The 19,512-nt window shown below is 37.9% G+C and overlaps 1 protein-coding gene across 2 annotated transcripts in view; it reads left to right on the top strand.

Annotated features, from left to right (window-relative positions):
• erf (Ets2 repressor factor) overlaps window positions 1-13,652 on the top strand; it is a 47,955-nt gene extending 34,303 nt beyond the window's left edge. The window contains exons 2-5 of one of the 2 annotated variants that reach the window (XM_051663845.1): window positions 4,788-5,007; window positions 8,574-8,689; window positions 8,837-9,768; window positions 10,307-13,652. In XM_051663845.1, coding sequence (XP_051519805.1) covers window positions 4,788-5,007; window positions 8,574-8,689; window positions 8,837-9,768; window positions 10,307-10,864 — 1,826 coding nt within the window. In that variant the 3' untranslated portion in view covers window positions 10,865-13,652. Of the gene's footprint in view, window positions 1-4,772; window positions 5,008-8,573; window positions 8,690-8,836; window positions 9,769-10,306 lie in introns of both variants that reach the window. The other variant, XM_051663844.1, reaches the window with a different exon arrangement.
• The last annotated feature ends 5,860 nt before the right edge of the window (window positions 13,653-19,512 follow it).

The following is a 19,512-nucleotide window of genomic DNA, read 5'->3' as shown; positions in this document are numbered from 1 at the left end:
TGTGGGGCTGGTTGCTTAAACAGCAATATTCTGAAATTGCCACAGTATTCACATTTTTCCGGAAATCAACCTACAAATGGCTTACTAGTTGACATTGCATATTAAAGGGATAGCTCACCCAAAAATGAAAATTCTGTCTTTTACTCACCCACATGTAGGACTGGGCATTGATACAGGTTCCACAATTTGATTTGACTCTGATTCACAAGCTCTCGTTTTGATTTTGATTAAATTTAGATTAGAATGTGAATCATTTGCATTGGCTTTATTTAAGTTTTAATGTCCATTTTGCTTGCAAATGAAAGAAATTCTCTCTCGGCTAATGCCATCAATCAGACTGGCCAGAGGCAACCTTCTAACTTGGTACATTATGAAAATATTAATGTTAAAAATTAACTGGACCCCAACTTTGCAGTTCAGTTGCTATTTATTTGACAGATATTATAATCAACACTGAAGTAAATTTTATAATACAAATAAAAGATCAATCTTGGGATTTGAAGAATAGTTATCAGGACCATTCAAATGAGGGTCCAGACAATTGGAAAATAAATATTTTTACCCAGCCATGTTGTTCCAATCCCGTATGACTATTTTTTTTTGTGTATTGTACTAGAAAACAACAAGAAATGTTAGGCAGAATGTTATAAACTCACTCGTATGGAAAAAGATGAGTAGTGAAACTGAGGCTGTTTGGGTGAACTCTGTCTTAAGTGTGAAAAATGTAACCAAAAATGTCAATGTAGTGTTGTGAGGTAAGATATCGCAATACTAAAAAAAAATCTCCCAACTCTCTTAAATATTACTGGATATTTAACCTCTAAAGTATCCTGACAAGGGTTGCAAATTCTAAGACATTTTTTTAATTGACAATTGTTAATGCTAATGAATGCAAATCGATGTAGCTCACTGTTTAAAGAATGTTTAAAGATACACTTAAATAATGCACGTATTAAAAGTTTCCTCTCAACCTATTTTAAGTTTAGTGTATTTTTAATACATTCATGCTGTGTTAAGTGTTAATTTGTGAATTCAAACCTGAATGCTTGCCTGGTGAGAACTGACGTGATTGTCAGTGTGGATGATATGGAGAGACCGGCAGATCAACAGTGCTTGTTGATAGGGATGTGTGAGACTAGTCGAATAAATGGTACTGATGCTGCTCGTCGACACTGGAATTACTAGTCGTTCAATTTTTTTCCCCATTTAACTTATATTTTTAAACATTTACATTTGGCTTCATATTTTCACAAAGGATGCGCTGTCATGTCATGTTAATGTTACATTTTAAATATAATTAATAAAAAAATTATTAAAAAAGAGAATATCTGGAGAAGATGTATACAAAGTTTAATTTCACCTCAGGCCGCGCGTGCCTCTTCCATCTGACAGTCGCAGTGTGTATGTTATCTCGCAAGATGAGCAAAGTAGCTATGGAAATCACTTTGTTTGTTGGTGGTGTGGAAAGCGGATTTCTGAAACGTTGGCTTACAAGTCGCTATGGATGTTTTCACACTTAAAAACTGTGCATGCCTGCAAGTTATTTTCCCACCGAGCGGACTTTTTCAAGTGAAGGATAATTGCCTCAGGTGAGTCAGGTCACGTCTGTCACCTGACTGTGTTGACGTTAATTTTGCTCATCAAAAATGAATGCTCTGACTTTTTTTTTTTTTTTTTTTACTTAATAAGAAGGCTATTTTCAACGATGTGCCAACTGTTTAAACTATCTTTTATTCTGTGTGCACGTCATGTGTTGAACAATACATTTGGTTTATTGAACATATCCTAGCTATTGTTTTACATTGTAACTGTTATTGGTTAATTAAAGCTGGGGGCGGCTGTGGCTCAGGTGGTAGAGCGGGTTGGCCACTAATCGCAGGTTTGGTGGTTCAATTCCCAGCCCACATGACTCCACATGCCAAAGTGTCCTTGGGCAAGACACTGAACCCCAAGTTGCTCCCAATGGCAGGCTAGCGCCTTGCATGGCAGCTCTGCCATCATTGGTGTGTGAATGGGTGAATGGGTCACAGTGTAAAGCACTATGAAAACCACTAAGGTTAAAAAAGCACTATGTAAGTGCAGACCATTTACCAATGTTGAACAACATTCATATTAGATCATAGGCTAATGCACCCCTCCCCCCAGATGTGGCTTACCTGTTTATTTAACAATGTTTTAAAATGTTAAGTAACTTTTACTTGGTGAATTCCATATAGAACAGGTTATTAGGGTTGCTCTATTGGTCCAGCAATGTTCATTCAATTGTTTCCAATAAATATGCCTGTATTCGCTAACTTTGATTCAGTGAATGCGTGTCATGTTCTGTATTTAATGTACAATGATCATAATGCAAGGAGAGCACATCGCAAATAAATGCCCCTTTTCAGCGGAATTTAGTGTCTGATTTGGCTGTTGGAATAGATTAAGTATTTTAACTGGGATGCATAAACACACAATGTTCTTTGGCTGTTTTCTGAGGGTTTCTCACTCCAAAATTTACACTTAAACATCATTGAAATGAGTCGTTTCGCACATCCCTCCCTACTTGTCATGTTGTACTTTAACACACTTTGATGGTTTATGCAGTAAATGTAACGTTCATCTATAGAGAAACACTCCATGATTAGCAAGGAAGTGAAGGATAAGCGTCTATTTCATTCCTGACAGGACATGACATGCAGCGCGCAAGCAACAGTGCACCCTCTAACGGCGGAGGACTGTATGACAGTCTTCGCTCTGTGCTTTATCTGCCCTTTATTTGTGCTAAAATGTATTAATCAATGATCAATAAGCTTAGTCTGTCAAATTATTAACAACAAAAAATAAATCTTTGATTATTCATTAACATCCCTAATCTTGACCTATGCAAGCAAGGCAAATGCTTCTGATCTCTAGCTTCTGTTCAGTGGGTCAAATTAGTTTGCCATCGTTGAACTACCAGATTTCTCAAACAAGCATCTCAACCATGAGTCAAGCCACATTGCCGACTGTTCAGCAGTTGTCACGGACAGTTAATAACAGCCCACGTTGTCCAAGTCATCCTACCGCCCCCCTGCGCAGCGTGGGTCCCCACAGCACATGTGCGGGGTTGGCGGTGGCAGTAATGCTGAGCTGTTCTGTGTTAGCTGCCTAACACGGCGATCTGCTTTATTAGCAGCCAAGCTCTAAACAGTCTGAAAGGGGCATTCCACTGAGCAAAACAACACGTTGTGCGCCAAGACTGTGTCTTTCTCTTTTGTTTGGAAGTGTGGGAAATATTGTGTGTTATTTTCGGCCATTCCCACCTGACATGGTGCGGTAAGAGATATGATCTTAGTGTAAGACTGGTCATTGTGTTTTGGGGTGATTTTAATTTTTTCTTTACCAATGGGGAAATTGTGTCATTTCTAATTTTGGGGCAACCAAAATACTTAACCTCGTTTTGGAGTTTGTTGGGTTTTTTTGACCACCAAGTCAAATGCATGCCTTACACTTTCTTGAACCTTATGGCAAATATTTGAGATATTTTCCACATATTTCTCTATTTTTTGTCTTACATGTTTGTAAAAAAAAAAAGAGCTTTCTGTGATCACATAGTTTGTCAATTTAAAATGCTTTCTGCAGTTTCAATTTGTTGATTCAAAATGCTCTCTGCATTCTTATAGTTTGTCGATTTGAATAGCTTTCTGTGGTCTCTTTCTTGAACCAATATTAAATATGGAAGAATTTTTTCATATTTCTTCCATATTTCTCTGTTTTTTGCTTTGTTTGTAATTTCAGAGAGCTATCGGCTGTCTAGTTTGTCGATTTGCTTTCTACATCTCAGTTTGTCGAATCAAATAGCTTTTGGCATTCTCATAGCTTTGTCAATTTAAAGAGCTTTCTGCAGTCCCATAGTGTTCATGCCTCTAGATCTCACATTGACTCAGCATTGTGCATGGATTTCTGATCAGTCTGTCTCTTAGAATGTTGTGTAACCGTCTGTCAGATGTTAATATTCCTCTGGCATTACAAAAGCACAAACAGTTTTGGTAATGAAACAGAAGACCCTCAAAGTCATGGCCACATTTTTGTCTTGACTCCAACATTCTCCTTCTTTTCTTTTGCTTGAAGTTGAGTCTAAAAGTAGAGACCATGCACACTCCTGCTGCTCCATCTGTGAATGTGTGAGTGTTGTTTTGACTCCTGCCTCAAGGATTCTGGATTGAAATTTGTTTAATTGACAACATGGCATTCTAACGACTTATTCAGACTCATGTTCTCAGACGTGACTGGGAGCTAAACAGATTGTACTGTACCTCTAAGCCAGTTTGCATGCAACTTTTTATCAGACCAAAATTCATGGAATTGATTGGAAAGAACATGTGAACCTACAGACTTCTAGTGCTGGATATACACATCTACTTAATACCATCGCGATACATGTCATAAAGATTCATTGCAATATTGTGAGAACAAGAAATGTAATATATTGATATACTCTATGAAATATGAAGCCCAACAGACTTCATGGAAAAACACCATCCTTGTCAAAACAAAACACCTACACTGTCAGTACATAGTAATTTAGTCTTCCAAAGAAGTTGCCCTTTGCTTAAAGTAATTGAACAGACAAAAGAATTAACTTGACCCTATTGTTAATCTTGATAAGACAAGCATGATTAAACATACCCTCACCTCAACCCTCACTGAACACTGTCATGACTAGATTGCACTGAAGGAACCATAAAGAAAGCAAAACTTTTTATGAAAGTGACAGGCATTACAAAGCCATTTTTGTGTCTGATCTCTAGGGTTTGCTTTCCCAGACTGGGCGTACAAGCCGGAGTCGAGTCCTGGTTCCAGACAGATCCAGCTGTGGCACTTCATTCTGGAGCTGCTGCGGAAGGAGGAGTACCACGATGTCATCGCCTGGCAAGGGGATTACGGCGAGTTTGTCATCAAAGACCCGGACGAGGTGGCACGACTGTGGGGCGCCCGCAAGTGTAAACCACAGATGAATTATGACAAGCTCAGCCGAGCGCTCAGGTAAAAACCAAATTTGCCAAAACAATCCACAAAATATGCTTGTCATTTGACGTTTTCATCAGATGTGTCTTTGTTGATAGCGCAGAAAGATGTGCGTAGCGTAGCTGTATGTATGAAGGTCATAGCTCTAGTTCAAATCCAAGTGAGCTGCCTACCTAGGCAACATGAAAAATAGAGACTGTTCCAAGTGAATACCACGGTTTGGCCAAAATCTTAAGGTTGCATCACATGTATCCCTCACTGATAAGATAATCCCAGATATGTTTTTAAGAAAAACTTTAACCAAGATGACATATTCGATGGACATGTCATTTAGAAATATTTTATTTGAAATTGTTAAGAATCAATAAAAATTATTTTTTTTTTTTTTTAATATTAACAGTATTGATTATTGAGCATATCTTAGCAACATGCTAACATTAGAATCTATTTGCATTTGTGAGCACTAGTTGTGACTTTTGAAGGATGGCTATTTGTGTGGCACCCATAAGTGAGTCTTTCTCTGGCAATATCAATATCTCATTTCACTTCATACACCTCACAATTCCGCATGCCATATTTTTACTGCTTCTTGACATTCTTTTCATTAGCAACACCTTTCTGTATGTGTTAGCCTGCCTCCCCATACGGACCATTTTTTCTGGCTTTTTTCCATTCTTATCTTTTACTCGCAGTCTGTCCAATTGCCTGTTTGTCTATCTCTTCCTGTTATTCAACTCTTTGGACCGGTTGCCATGGCAACCTGCGGATGCCCACTCAAACCTGCCGAACCTGGCTTCACCATACCAGAATAATCAAGCCCACTTAGCGCTCATCAGCCATCACTTACAGGACTAGCGTACGTTCTCCACTTCTGAGAACTCTTTAAATTTTTTAAGAGATACAGACATATGAATGGATGGGGGTGGGGGGGGGGGGGGGGGGGGTGAGAACAGAAAGATATGTACAGTTCAGATGTGGAGCAGGCAGTTCTTCAGAGTCACAGCAGAGATCGTGACGACTTCTGAGAAATGGAGAGACGTCACCTCACATCAGCACATGCTGAAGACAAAAAACATGTTTTCTCAATTAACGCTTAAAGAGTGCACCCCCCCCCCCACACACACACACACTCTCTTTGAATCTCTAAGGATTTGCACACATTTTGACTTCTTCAAAGTTTGTTGCTGCTGGTTTTGCTGTGAAATCTAGGTCTACTGAACTGATCAGGCATACTTTCTGTTAAACATTTTTCATTAGTGGGCCCACACAGAATCTGGACTCACAGAATTCCATTAAAAGCTCTGCAGATTTTCAAAGAATATAAACACCTGCATTTCATAAAATTCTACACATCTTCCACCCTTTGCATTTATGGATATTGTTACTATTACCATAGCCTTTATTTAGAGTTAGTGGTTTGAACAAACCCCAAACTCCAATGTAGGGCTAGGCGATAAAACGGTATCAATATTTATTGGAAAAAATATTTTCGATATCGATGATAAACCTTTGAGTAATTTTCTACATTTAGCCAATGTTCTACATCTAGACGATCGGATCAGGTATGTCTCGCTAAAAAAAATGCAAGCAGTTCGGCAAAGTTATACACAACTTGCTAACTGAATCCCAGTCATGAAATCAGCCTGTTTGGAAGTAATAGCAGGCTATTGGCTATTGGCTATCTCGCCCTGCTGAAATTAAAACAGTCAATGAGCCTCTGTAGTCGCTAGCTTGCTATCTGGCTAATATGATATTGTGTACTGAACAAGACCACACTGACAATACAGCTATTGACTGAACGCAACAACTCTGACATCAACACAATTGTTGTTTATTTATGTACTATTTACTTAAGTTAATAATGTTTATTCATGATGCATAGGTGCTTCAAATAAAACCATGGTATTACCATAGTACACATCCAAAATAAATGTAACACCATCAAACTTTTTGTAAGTAAATAATTGAATACATTTTTAAATAGACATTAAAATATATGAACATTTAATGTTCATTAAATAAAACCTTTTGGTTTTGTATTCTCAGCTCAGTTTAACCCACTTTACCATAGTTCTATAGATTTTTCCCCACAACCAGTGCATAAAACTTGAGAAAATGTGCAGATTCAGTGTAGGTCTAGTCATTATGAAAAGAAATAAGCATCGGTATTCCTTACATTCGCCTGAAGGCATTCTCTCTCTCTTTTCACTCGCTTTCTTCATCTATACCTAACAGGTTGCATGTGTTCTTAAAACACATTACACCCAAACACCATTCAAATACACTTCAGGCTGCACAGACGTCCTATGACTGAATTATGACACACAAAATTGAACAGACCGCCTTTGAAAAAAAGGCCAAAAGACAATGAAAAGCAACATGCTCATTTGTTGTATTTGCTACATCATATTTTATCCTGATGCCACTTGTAGACCATCATATAGCCAGACCAGTGCTTCCATGTTAGATGTAATCTTTGTTAAAAGCTTAACACTCAACCATTTGGATCAGCCAGTTTACTGAGTAGCTTATGTGCCGCATGTGCACTTAGTATATGAATGTCTACACACCACACATGGGCAAAGACAGACACACTTAAGAGCTCTTTGTGCTCTTTTGAAGCTAGTTCAAATGCACTTCAAAGAGTGTGTTTCTGTGTGCCTCAGAATGTTTGTGTCTGAGTGTAATGCTGTGTTGTGTTCATGTGTATATGCCCTTTTCTGTATGGTTTGAGCATGTGCAACAGCACTGAATCTGTGAGCAATGTGCAATCATTAAAACTTTTCAGTGCTCCATTTTACCCGATTGAATATCAATCACACACGGATCCCACAGCACATTTACTCTCCACACCATCAATGATGTCTTAATTAAGCTTAAATAGCTTGTCTTTTAGAGATACCACATAAAACGCACTGAACTCATTATTCTTCTTAAATATCCGAACTTCAGATGGTTATAAACATTGTTATGAATTGACTGAATCCTTTCCATCATGTTTGCAAAAGTGTAACATTTGATTTCAGTTAAATTTGCTATAGGCTATATAACAATATGCTGTAATCTTAAATGGTACAGATAATTACATCTGGATTTAGACTTAAAATGGTTTGGTTTTTCACTGTTTGGAAAGGCTGATTCAACATTACTGGCCTGACTTTTTGCTTTCTGACAGTTACAATACATTTCTACTACAGATCCATTAAAGGGTTAGTTCACCCAAAAATTTAAATGTTAGAATCAATCAAATATATATACTTCATTGGGAGAGAACAAAATTACAAGATACTTTGAATGACCTATTGGCTGTTTTCAATAGCAAAGTAAACAAGTTAAACAGTAAAATGTTGTCGCTTTGGAATAAACTCATTGCACTGCCTGTTTGTGAAGCAACTATCCATTTGCTAGCTTTCAGTGCTTTGGCTGCATTACAGACCTTCTTCATTTTCTGCAAACTGATCATTGTCTGTGCAAATTTTAGCCAGTGCAAGAATGTCAAACTAAAATCGTTGGCCTTCAACAAATTGTGGCTCCAAATAATTTCTCAAATATGGTGTGTAACCATGCCAACACTGTTTCTGCAGATACTACTACAACAAAAGGATCTTGCACAAGACCAAAGGGAAAAGATTCACCTACAAGTTCAACTTCAACAAGCTGGTGCTGGTCAACTATCCGTTCATTGACATGGGCTCTGCAGGTGAAGACCCCTGTTCCTAACACCCAATATTTCTAAGACCCACACATTTGGTTCTATATTGAAAATGGAACATGGGTTCTTGATTTAATTTTATTTATCAAGAATTCAAAATGTTGTAGTAATAATTTTCCATCACTTTTTCTATAGGTTCTGGCGTTCCACAGAGTGCTCCACCTGTCCCATCCGGCATTAGCAGTCATTTCCGATTCCCACCATCCACCCAATCAGATGTCCTCTCTCCCAGTGAGGAACTGCGTAGTCCAGGTGTCTTCAGTGGTGTGACTCGACGTATGGCTCGTGGCTCTGTCTCAGACTGCAGTGATGGCACCTCTACCAACTCTGAGCTTGACGAAACAGGCATAGCTGCCGGTGACGACCGCCCAGCCGACCGGGCCTTCAGAAACCTTCTCCACCCACGCCTGTCCCATGACTCGCTGTTCCGTGTCTACGGTACACCACCCAACCCAACCGGGCTGACCAGAAACGGGCCCCATGCGCCCCCTCACAGGGTACACCTTGAACCCCTGTCCCCCTTCCCAGTGTCCCCTCTCCCAGGCCCTGGAGGCTTGTTGGCTCCTGCTCTTTCTCCAGCTCTCTCAATGACTCCCACATCTCACATGCCCTACACGCCATCCCCATCCCTGTCACCCATGCTGGGGTCCCATTTCTCGTTTAATCCAGAAGACATGAAGCGCTACCTGCAAGCTCACACTCAGAGTGTCTACAACTATCATCTGAGTCCCCGTGCATTCTTGCACTACCCCAGCATTGTCATCCCCCAGCCCCAGCGCCCAGACAAGGGGCTAGGAGGTCCACTAGTTGTAGGTGCAAACCTACAAAGTCACCCTCTGCACCACCAAGCTGAGGAGCCTCATCTATCTCCTTTCAAGTTTAAACTTCAGCCACCACCTCTGGGCCGCAAACAGCGAGAAGGGTCAACCTCAGCTGGAGCAAACTCTGGAGGTGCAGCTGCTTCCTTCTCATATAGTGGTGAGCCTGGTTCTGCTTCTGGGCAGGGGTCAAACTCTTACTCATCTGGAATGATGAACTCAACCCCGGCAGGGCCACCAAAGATCAAGGTGTGTTTTCTTTCCTTTGAAGTTCTGCCATAGTTTTATTGGTGATCAGTTACTTCAATCTGTTAACAGCCTGTAGGCTACTTTGCACTCAGTTTGGGCTTAGACTTAAAATTGACTTAAATGGCCCATTTTCACACAAGACAGGTTTTTGCATTCAGAAACAGCTAGACGGAGCACAACGGAATTAAGTGAAGTGCATATACTGTATAGGCCCATTAACTCCCATATAACATTGTCCATATAATGTAATCACTTAATACACTGGTGATTGTTTGATACTTGAGTTTAAACCGATTGTGTCTAAGCATCAATGCATTATTGATAGGGCTCTATCAGTGCACTTTTAACATTACTCTCATGATGAATCAAAAGTGTTGTACTACTTGTTTTGTTAGTCACTTTGAATAAAAGCAATAACTAAATGAATAAAATGCAAATGTAATCATTCTAAAAAGACTATAGCAGGTTGAAAAAGTGAAGTGGCATTGAAAAATGGAATTGCTTTGCCTCCAAGTCTCCTTTTTGTTTCCATCTTTAGGTTGAGCCCATCTCAGACATGGAGTCAGAGGAAGAAGTTGAGGTCACCGATATCAGTGAGGAAGAGCATGAAGACGATGAATGTGACGTCTTTTCCCCTCCCCATACCAACGGTGGCCCTGCCCCTCCACCCAGCCACGATCAAATGACCGATGATGACGATATTGAGGAAGATGTCTTCAAGACTCCAGCTGCCCCTACCTCTGGGATTGGCCCGACTCTTCTGGGTCTTAAAGCAGAACCAAGGGAGCTTAACCTAGGCCAGGGCGCTCCCATCAGTCCCGGAGGTACACGCTGCATCCCTCTCAAGCTGCGCTTTAAACGTCGCTGGAGCGAAGACCAGCGAATGGAGGCGGGAGCTGAAGAGGCCGAGGACAAGAAGAGTAGGGCCGAGAGGGAGGAGCTTACCCAGGAGGCAGAGCCTAAACTGGGGGAGGAAAATGGATACCGGAAGAGTCCAGAACGTTTGGTTGCACCCCTTGGGACAGGCCAGAGGAGGGTGAGCTCTGAGCTGCAGCGAGCGACCGCACAGCTGTCTTTAGAAAACAATGTTTGCTAAAGAGACGAGGTCAGATAAATGTATCTACACAGAGCAGTCGTCCTAAAGCTCAATGCTTTCGAATCGATCACAGAATTTACACGCAGATCCATCTAACCATGCAACAGCTTAAGTCCATTCGACTTGGAAGCCCAAACTAACATTTATACTGCTGTAAACAAAGGTTCACTTCAAAGTATTGCGACACTAAGAATTAGTAATACTGACATCTTCTCTTATGAATTTTAAGTAACAGGGCACCTCCCCCAAGTTTAGCCAGAGCCCCTCCTTGACCGAACTCATTCCTTCTTGATTGCTGTGTAGACTAACACCATCCCACCATCCCGAGTTCTTTTTTGATCGGGCTTGGGGATCAACTCACGGCCTTGAAAACAAAGTCAAGCGATTACAGAAGTGCCTGAACCAGATGTTGATGCACACATGTAAAATATGGGTTGTGATATGTGATTGTGATTATGAACTGGTCTGCTCAACATCTTGTTTTCCCTTTGTCATTCATGCCCATGGAATTTGGGATCACAGTCCAGTGGACGTTATCTGATTTTAAGCAGACATTCTTGGATAAAGTGAAAAGTGCAGGAGGATGCTGGCTGCCCCCTTCAAACTCGATCATAGTCCCCCCCCCCCACCTCCAGACTTTCACAGAACCACCTTGCCTTTCGTTCTCAAATCAGGACCTTCGTGTTTTGTCACTGCCTTCAGAGTGGTTAATGCTTGAGTGCTACCAGTGAAATGCTGCCTTTACTGCCATAGTGTCCAACCAAGGCTTAAGACACCAGCTTTGCTAGATGAACAGCAAGTTAAACCTTCGGCTAATGGGACCACTCAACAACCTCTTAACTAATCTTATACATGTATATATAATGGGGATTCGTTTTATATACACTAGTCCATCTACATGACCACAAGCTGGAATACAAATTATGGATTGCATATGATTATTCCTTCTCCACCTCTTGATGTTGTTTTTTTTTTTTTTTTTTATAATGCAGTTTTAACCCATTTTGGGAGCAAGTAGAAGGAACATTGGGGCATCATATATGTGGGTGCAGGTGCTTTAAAAGCTCTGAATGTGTTTCAGTGAACGTATGGTTTTAGTTTAAATGTTTAATTCGACTAAAACACATTTATAAAACCCATTACACCCCTGTGTTTCTTAAAGGCAGAAAATCTCCATTGTTTGAGCGTAAATCTCAGGCATACCTCACCATATACACTTTTTCTATTAAATAGGTCATCTTTGAAAATGAAGCCTTCTAAAGAACAAAGAAAATTGTGCCTTTTTCATGTACAAACGGAAGACTGAATGCCCAATGCTTTTAAATGGGTTGCTTCATTTTAACCACAATACATACAAGCTCACACACAGGAGAGGCCTTAGAAACTTGAGAGGCCTCAAACACTGCTAATATGCCTTATTTAGTTTTTTACCTTAAAAGAAATGATCCTAAATCAGATTGCATTAGAGTCCATATATTCTCTCACTTAATTGCAAGATAGTCGTATATATTTGATAAAAGAAAAAAACTCAAAATGCAGGTTTTGATATGAGCTATATTTCTGAAGGTAAATCTATATAAAAATCTAAGTAAGCAGAGTTTAGTTTCAGTGACCTACAGTCTTTACTTTGAATGAAATGTGTTGTTATAGACAAAGCTAAACATTACTGACCAATCATTGAGAACCTTGAGTGGCACAGCTATTCTTGGCCTTATAAGGCCTACGTATATAGTTTGCTCACTTAGATCACGCACACCTCCCGTCACATTTGCTAATTTCTCCTTCTCTGCCTCTCTGCGGTGTGTTTAGTTGTAGGAGACCGTGTTTAATCCAACATGTTTAAGATTGAACAGGTATCACTATTTGGAGCACTCAAACATGCGTATGTCAATGATATTTGATCACGATTAGCTCCTTTTGTAGCAAAATTTAAGGATATCCTAGTAAACAATGATGTTGTTTTCTTGAATGATGGCACCACCATGTCCTCAAAAAAGGGACCTCACTTTATTAAACTGACAGTTTGAATCGAAGAAAGAGGACATGCAGACACTTAGCCCTCATCTGAGGAGGAAATATAGGACCTGGCAAACTCAACACTCATTTTTTTTCTTCTTCTTTTTAACTTTTTTGGAGTTTGTTCTTCGTTTGGCGGCCTTAAACCGGTTCAGTATCTGTATTTCAACTGACAGCTGCCTTATTTGTGTTAGAAAATATTCTTTTTTCAGTATAAGTACTGCTGTTTTATTATACTCTTGTTTATATGACCATTTATCATTTTTTTAAATGTTGATATTATTGCTGGTATTATTGTTTGTACCCCTTACCCGAATTTTAGCCTTTCAAAATGATCATTTTAACAAAAGCATACTCTTTTACCCTCTTTGATACCACAATGTAAAAGTGCTCATGAATAATATGCTCTGGCTTTGTATTAATGCTGGTTTTTAGTTGTATTTAAGAAAACCAGGTGAAAGGGGAGGGGTGATATAATGCTATCACATTATTTTTATTTTATTATGTCCTTTTTGGTTATGTGTACATATATATATATTTTCAGTTTTTGGGGATGATGTAAGAAAAAGACAATTATTTCTTTATTGTGTTCAAGGTCACCCTCCTTTATGCTTCTCTCTTCTTTCAATCTCGGTCTCTTGGCGGTTATATAACACTTGTAAAGAGAGACAAAACTTGACATTACAAGGAACCATGTATACTTTAGTTTCTCATGTGGTTTCTTTTACTCTTGTAATTAAAACTGTAATCAGGGTTCATTAAAACAGGTAAAAGCGGATCTAGTGGTCTTGTCCTTTAATTCATTTGCATCTGTCTGTTTCCCAATTTTGCCCTTGTTGAACTGCATTTGCAGTTGAGACTGTATCTGAAATTACAACAAGTAGAAATGAATTTGCAGAACGGCAACAATAATCACTTCGAGAAACAGGTAATATTTCTTCATTGTCACTACCTTAAATATTTTAAGCCTCAAAAGGTTTACCATGGTAAAATCATGTTTTATTTGAATGCACATGCACCATGGTAATACCATGGTTTCTTTGAAGTAGCCCTGAGTACCACGTATGTATATGATCATTATTCAATTCGGTGGCATTACTGTCTTTTCCCATTGCTGCAGTACTTTTTTGTAACTCCTAGCAATTTATCCAACAGAAATGTACCCTTCTAAGCGTAGTTTTTACACTTAGTAAAAACTGCAACAAAGTAATTTAAAATGCAAACTTTTAAACAGTGTAAGAAGCTTTCAGAAACCACTTTTGTTTGCTTTTTTTGACACTAACTGTTAATACCAATTTGACAGTTTTTATTAACAATTACTATGCTAAATGAGGTATTTTGGGCTGAGACTATGATTACCACAGAACATTTTTGTACAATGTGTTGATGGAAAAAAGCTTGCTCAATAATATCGGTTTGTGCTTAGCACAGCTATGGAAAATACTAAGTGGCATCAGGTCTGTTTATCCACACAGAAACAAAGACATTTTAAAGTCTTTAGTTCAGTGCACCGTTTGTTTTGTTCCTGAGGGTTCAGTTACAAAAAGAGGAGCACAAAAAAACAAGGGGCTGTTATGCTGGATACCTGTTAGAGCAAACCAAGATGCAAAAATGAACCAGGATTTGCTTTCCTAACTGACTGGAAATTCATGTCGCAGAGAGACCGTTGGCACTAACGTTTCTCAACCAACCTGACTGGGCATTTTAAATATTTGTGGGTTGAATATGAAACAGAGGGGGAAACCTCCAAACTTACTGAAGTAAGAGTTCCGAATCTGGATCATTTTCGACAGTTTGCACCATTGCAAAAGTTTCTATGCTGGCGAAAACTTAAACACAGACCAACACTCCAATAAATGTCCATACTTTTTCGAATTTTATCCTTCTGTGATTATTTGTGAAACAGGGCCCTCTGCTGCCCTATCAGTGTAATCGTACACTCTTGTTAAAGGAATATTCCGGCTTCAGTACAAGTTAAACTCATTCGACAGCATTTGTGGTATAATATTGATTGCCATAACAATTCATTCTGAGTCGTCCCTCCTTTTCTTTAAAATAAACAAAAATTGAGGTTGCAGTGAGGCACTTACAATGGAAGTGAATGGAATCAGTTTTTTGTGGTAATCTTATGCCACAAATGCTCTCGATTGAGCTTGACTTGTTATTGAACACGGGATATTCCTTTAAGCATTTGTCCAAGTGCTTAAAGGCGAAACGTGCTGACTTTAAATACAATTACAAGTAAGCCATTAGTAAGTCATCATTAAAATTATATATATTTGTTTCTCCTATTGCTGCCGCTACTGGTACAGACAGGGTTGGGGAGTAACGGAATACATGTAACTGGATTATGTATTTAAAATACAATATATAAGTAACTGTATTCCACTACAGTTACAATTTAAATCATTGGTAATCAGCATAAAGTTACATTCAAAAAGTATTTTGATTACTGAAGAGATTACTTTGCATTTTATTGTCATTTGTTTCATTTAATGTTTAGACTATTCAATTGGAAAACATTTATCCATATAAACGATGCGATCTGAGGAGCTTTCGAACAGCAGTGAAACACTTTCTTATGATGTGTTACATTCATACAAGTACATACTGTTGTGAGTGAAAAGGTGGATATGGTGTCATTGAGGAATTTTCCCTTGGGAGCTTAATAGAGGAGCTACATCACGTTTCTACAGCTTAACAAGAAAACAGTTAGAAACGCTTTGACAGATGAAACATAAATCCAATAAATACACGATTACACGCCGTGTCAGTGTTTTTTATGAGGTTAGGGTATTTTTACAAGAAATGCTAACCAATGTAGCCTTTAACATCGTAAAGAAAGCGACAACCAATATGAAGAAAATGCATGTTGGAGCATAACTATTTTCTCTAGTAAGACCTTTGATATTAGAGCAAAGATGTACTGCAAAAATCTTATTCTTAATGAGAATTTAAAAATTGTTTTTCTGTAAACGTATAAAAAAATCCTTAAAAGCAAGAAACATTTAAATGAATTTTCTTACTTTATTTACTTGTCAAATTTTACTTTTAAAGTCAAAACAAGTGAAAAATGTGCAAGTACTGAAGAAGTAATCCAAAGTATTTAGAATACGTTACTGACTGCGAGTAATCTAACGAAATACGTTACAAATTACATTTTACAGCATGTATTCTGTAATCTGTAGCGGAATACTTTTTAAAAGTAACCCTCCCAACCCTGGGTACAGATAATCCACACTTAACTTTCAACATATGTTCAACGAGCAACCTTCATTCATCGACTTAATAAATGTGGAGGACATTAAAATTAAGCTGCCCGCACGACTGTGTTTAAAGGTATAGTTCATTGACTATATACCTTCACGGCATCATTTATCCATACAATGAAAGTGGATGGTGACTAAGGACAACATTCTCTGTCTGAAATTTCATTTTTGTTCTGCAGAATAAAGCATGCCATGTGGGCTTGGAACAGCATGAGGGTGAGTAAACGATGACAGAATTTCTATTTTTGGGTGAACTGTAAACATAGTTGGCGCTGGTGTGATTTGTGATGAAATGTGTTGGCAAAAATCGCCATTAAATGGCAGTATAGGATATTTTTACATTGTGTGCAGCATTGTAACAATTACCGTGAAAAAAAAAAAAAAAATTGATAATCTTAATTCATAGTGAACTAAACTCTTACCAGTCATTTTGCACATGCAAAATCCAATAGTCAGTATAATATATCATCTCAATACTAAGTGCAACAACTATCATCTAACAGACACATTTTTAAACAAGTATTATAAGTACTGTTAATTATGTAATTATTATGTTTATTAGCCTTCTTATTAGTAATAGTATAAGTATTATGCATGTGTATTATACATGTATAATTTATCTCAATCCACAGTCCAACAACTAACAAAAAAGGTACCATTGTTTTACCATATTTTTGGACATTATAATATTATTGTATAAGTACCTTAGAATACCATGTAAATGCCACAGTACATGGATATAATAATAATGTAGTATATTAGTATATCAAAGTGCATGGTCTCCCCATCTGATGCAATCACAGCTTTTTTTTTTTTTTTTTGGTCTGTGTTGTACTGACCTGTCAAAGTTTTATTACTGTTTTTCAGAACTTAAAAGTGTCATATCTCTCCTCACCCTGCAATAATCTGATATCTTACAGAAAACATGAGGGGGGATGGGGTCATGCATAGGTTGATTTACATGAAAGCCTGGACACTTGCAGAGCTCGTTGACCAGTTAAGGGTAGGCCAAAGATCAAGTCTAGCTGGAAGATAGGACACGGTCGATGGAACAGTGGTTGGTTGTTGAAGACTAATTTGTTTGTATGTTTTAAGAGGCTGTGTGCAACTGGAGTTTCACTGATTGATTGATTGATTGATTGATTGATTGACAGAAACTCACTGGCTTTACATTTTCTCTTTTAATTTGTCCAAACAAAAGGAAATTGAGGAGAGATCATTCTGTTGAATTAGCTTTTTTTTTTTTTAGGGTACAGTTTAGGTCTCATAAAAGTTTTGTTAAATGGATACACTGGGGGAAAAAATCAGGAAAATGCTGTTTGTCTGATTTACTAAATCAGATTATTTATGAACAAAATTGTTTCGCTTCTAAACCTTTTGCTTTCGATTAACTGTGATTCTCTAAAATGTGCACTCTACTAGATTACATTATGTGGGGTGAATGTGAACCAATAAAGTATGTTTAACAGCATGCATGGGAAAGGGGATTTGGGCAGTGGATTTGTAGTTTCCAGCATGCTTTGCATGTTGATATTAAGTGTTATTTTATGCATTTTTTTTTTAGCAAGATGAGAAAAGAGGGAGACTTAAAAGCGTTTAATGTTGTTATTTTGGGATTTAGAACACACACAGAGCTACCATTGTGGAGAACAGTGGAGCTTTTAACTAGATAAAGAACGGGTACATGAGCGTGTTGTACTTTGCTTTTCTCAAGAAGCAGTTACTACTTAGCATTTAGCATGCTAATGTATGCTATTGCTAGTTACAAATTAGCTAATTAACATTACCCTCAATTATACAGTAAATCAGTAATATAGCATGAAAATATGTTAAACCGAAAAAAATAATAATAATTAAATCATGTTAGGGACACATAAAATCACTTTGAGGCTACTTGGGCAATTTAAAATATTTTTATTCAATTATGCTAAAATCACTAGAATAAATATGTTTTCTGAAAGAGAATTAATGAGATAAACCAAGTTGAAAAAAAATCATGTTGATGCAACTTAATTTATTTATGTGGAACCGAAGTACATGATTAAATAATGTAAATTCAAAGCATTTTTTTTTCAGTGTTGAAAATTTGGTGAATTTTGGTGTATATATATATATATATATATATATATATATATATATATATATATATATATATGTATGTATGTATGTATGTATGTATGTGTATGTATGTATGTGTATATATATATATATATATATATATATATATATATATATATATATATATATATATATATATATATATATATTTTAATGGGTTTTGTTAAAGTTTCTGCGATGTTGCTTAGTTTGGTTTTGACATTTATGTGGTCATGTTTAAAATGTTCTCTGTTCTTCTTCTTTTGAAGATTTACAGTTTGTGTCTTTGTGCCTCATGTGAATGTCTTTCAAGCTGTGTGTGTAGTAGTCAGACCGTAGTAGTTGTTTGCTCCCTCATTGTTTGAGTCAATCATTTTTTATTCTGAAAAAGAGTAAAGGGTGTACACAAATACTCAGATGAATCTAGAGTACAAACACACAAGACAAAAGGTACATTGGGAGAATAATAAAGGAAAGCGGGATTTAGCAGTCAGAGGGTTCAATTTAAAACATTTTCCCAATGCAGAGCCCTTTTATTCTGTTATTCATTATATACCTGTTAAATTGTGTGGCTAGTCATCCTAACACTCTCATTTTGATGGAATAAGCTACATTTTGGCCTCTGTTTCCCTTTCATTTTCATTTCGTTTTATAGGCCAGTGTGTGAAACTGGCCTTTGAACGGTGACATAACTCTAGTTTTCCTACTCTTAGTCAAATGTTAACCTTGCAAAGATCTGTATTGAACGTCGTCTACCCAGGCCAGGACTTCTCAGGAGCTTTAACAGAACAACAGAACAGGGTGTGGTGTGTACAGTGTGGATGAGTGAGTGCATAGTGTGTGTGAGTTATGCAATTTTCCATTGCATGCAATTGCTGCATGCAGAGTGCGTGATAGTGCAACTGATCTGTGATGCATAAACTCAAATCATCTCCATAAATGCAGTCAGTGTCCTCTGTGTAAGCCAAGCACACAAAAACATCCTCTTCTTTGTGTTAAAAGCACATATTTATTCAAATACGACTCAAAGGAGGCAACCCACTACGATACAATCACATAAAAAGTGAATTTGAAATGCAGGGATGTGTGTCTGTCACACTCTATGGCATTGCATAGCAATCTCCCATTTATACTAATTTAATCTCGACCCTTCCTATATGGTCGAAGAGATGGCAACAGGCATAATGAGCTCATCAAATTGCTTGGTCATTGGTCTGTAGTCCCCCGCAGGTTGACCAATCACAGGTTGATTTGACGACGCTGGCG

The sequence above is a fragment of the Myxocyprinus asiaticus genome, chromosome 30 (genome assembly GCF_019703515.2).
Source record: "Myxocyprinus asiaticus isolate MX2 ecotype Aquarium Trade chromosome 30, UBuf_Myxa_2, whole genome shotgun sequence".
Classification (NCBI taxonomy): domain Eukaryota; kingdom Metazoa; phylum Chordata; class Actinopteri; order Cypriniformes; family Catostomidae; genus Myxocyprinus; species Myxocyprinus asiaticus.
The sequence above is the reverse complement of the archived record's forward strand: the minus strand, read 5'-3'. Positions and strand labels throughout refer to the sequence as shown.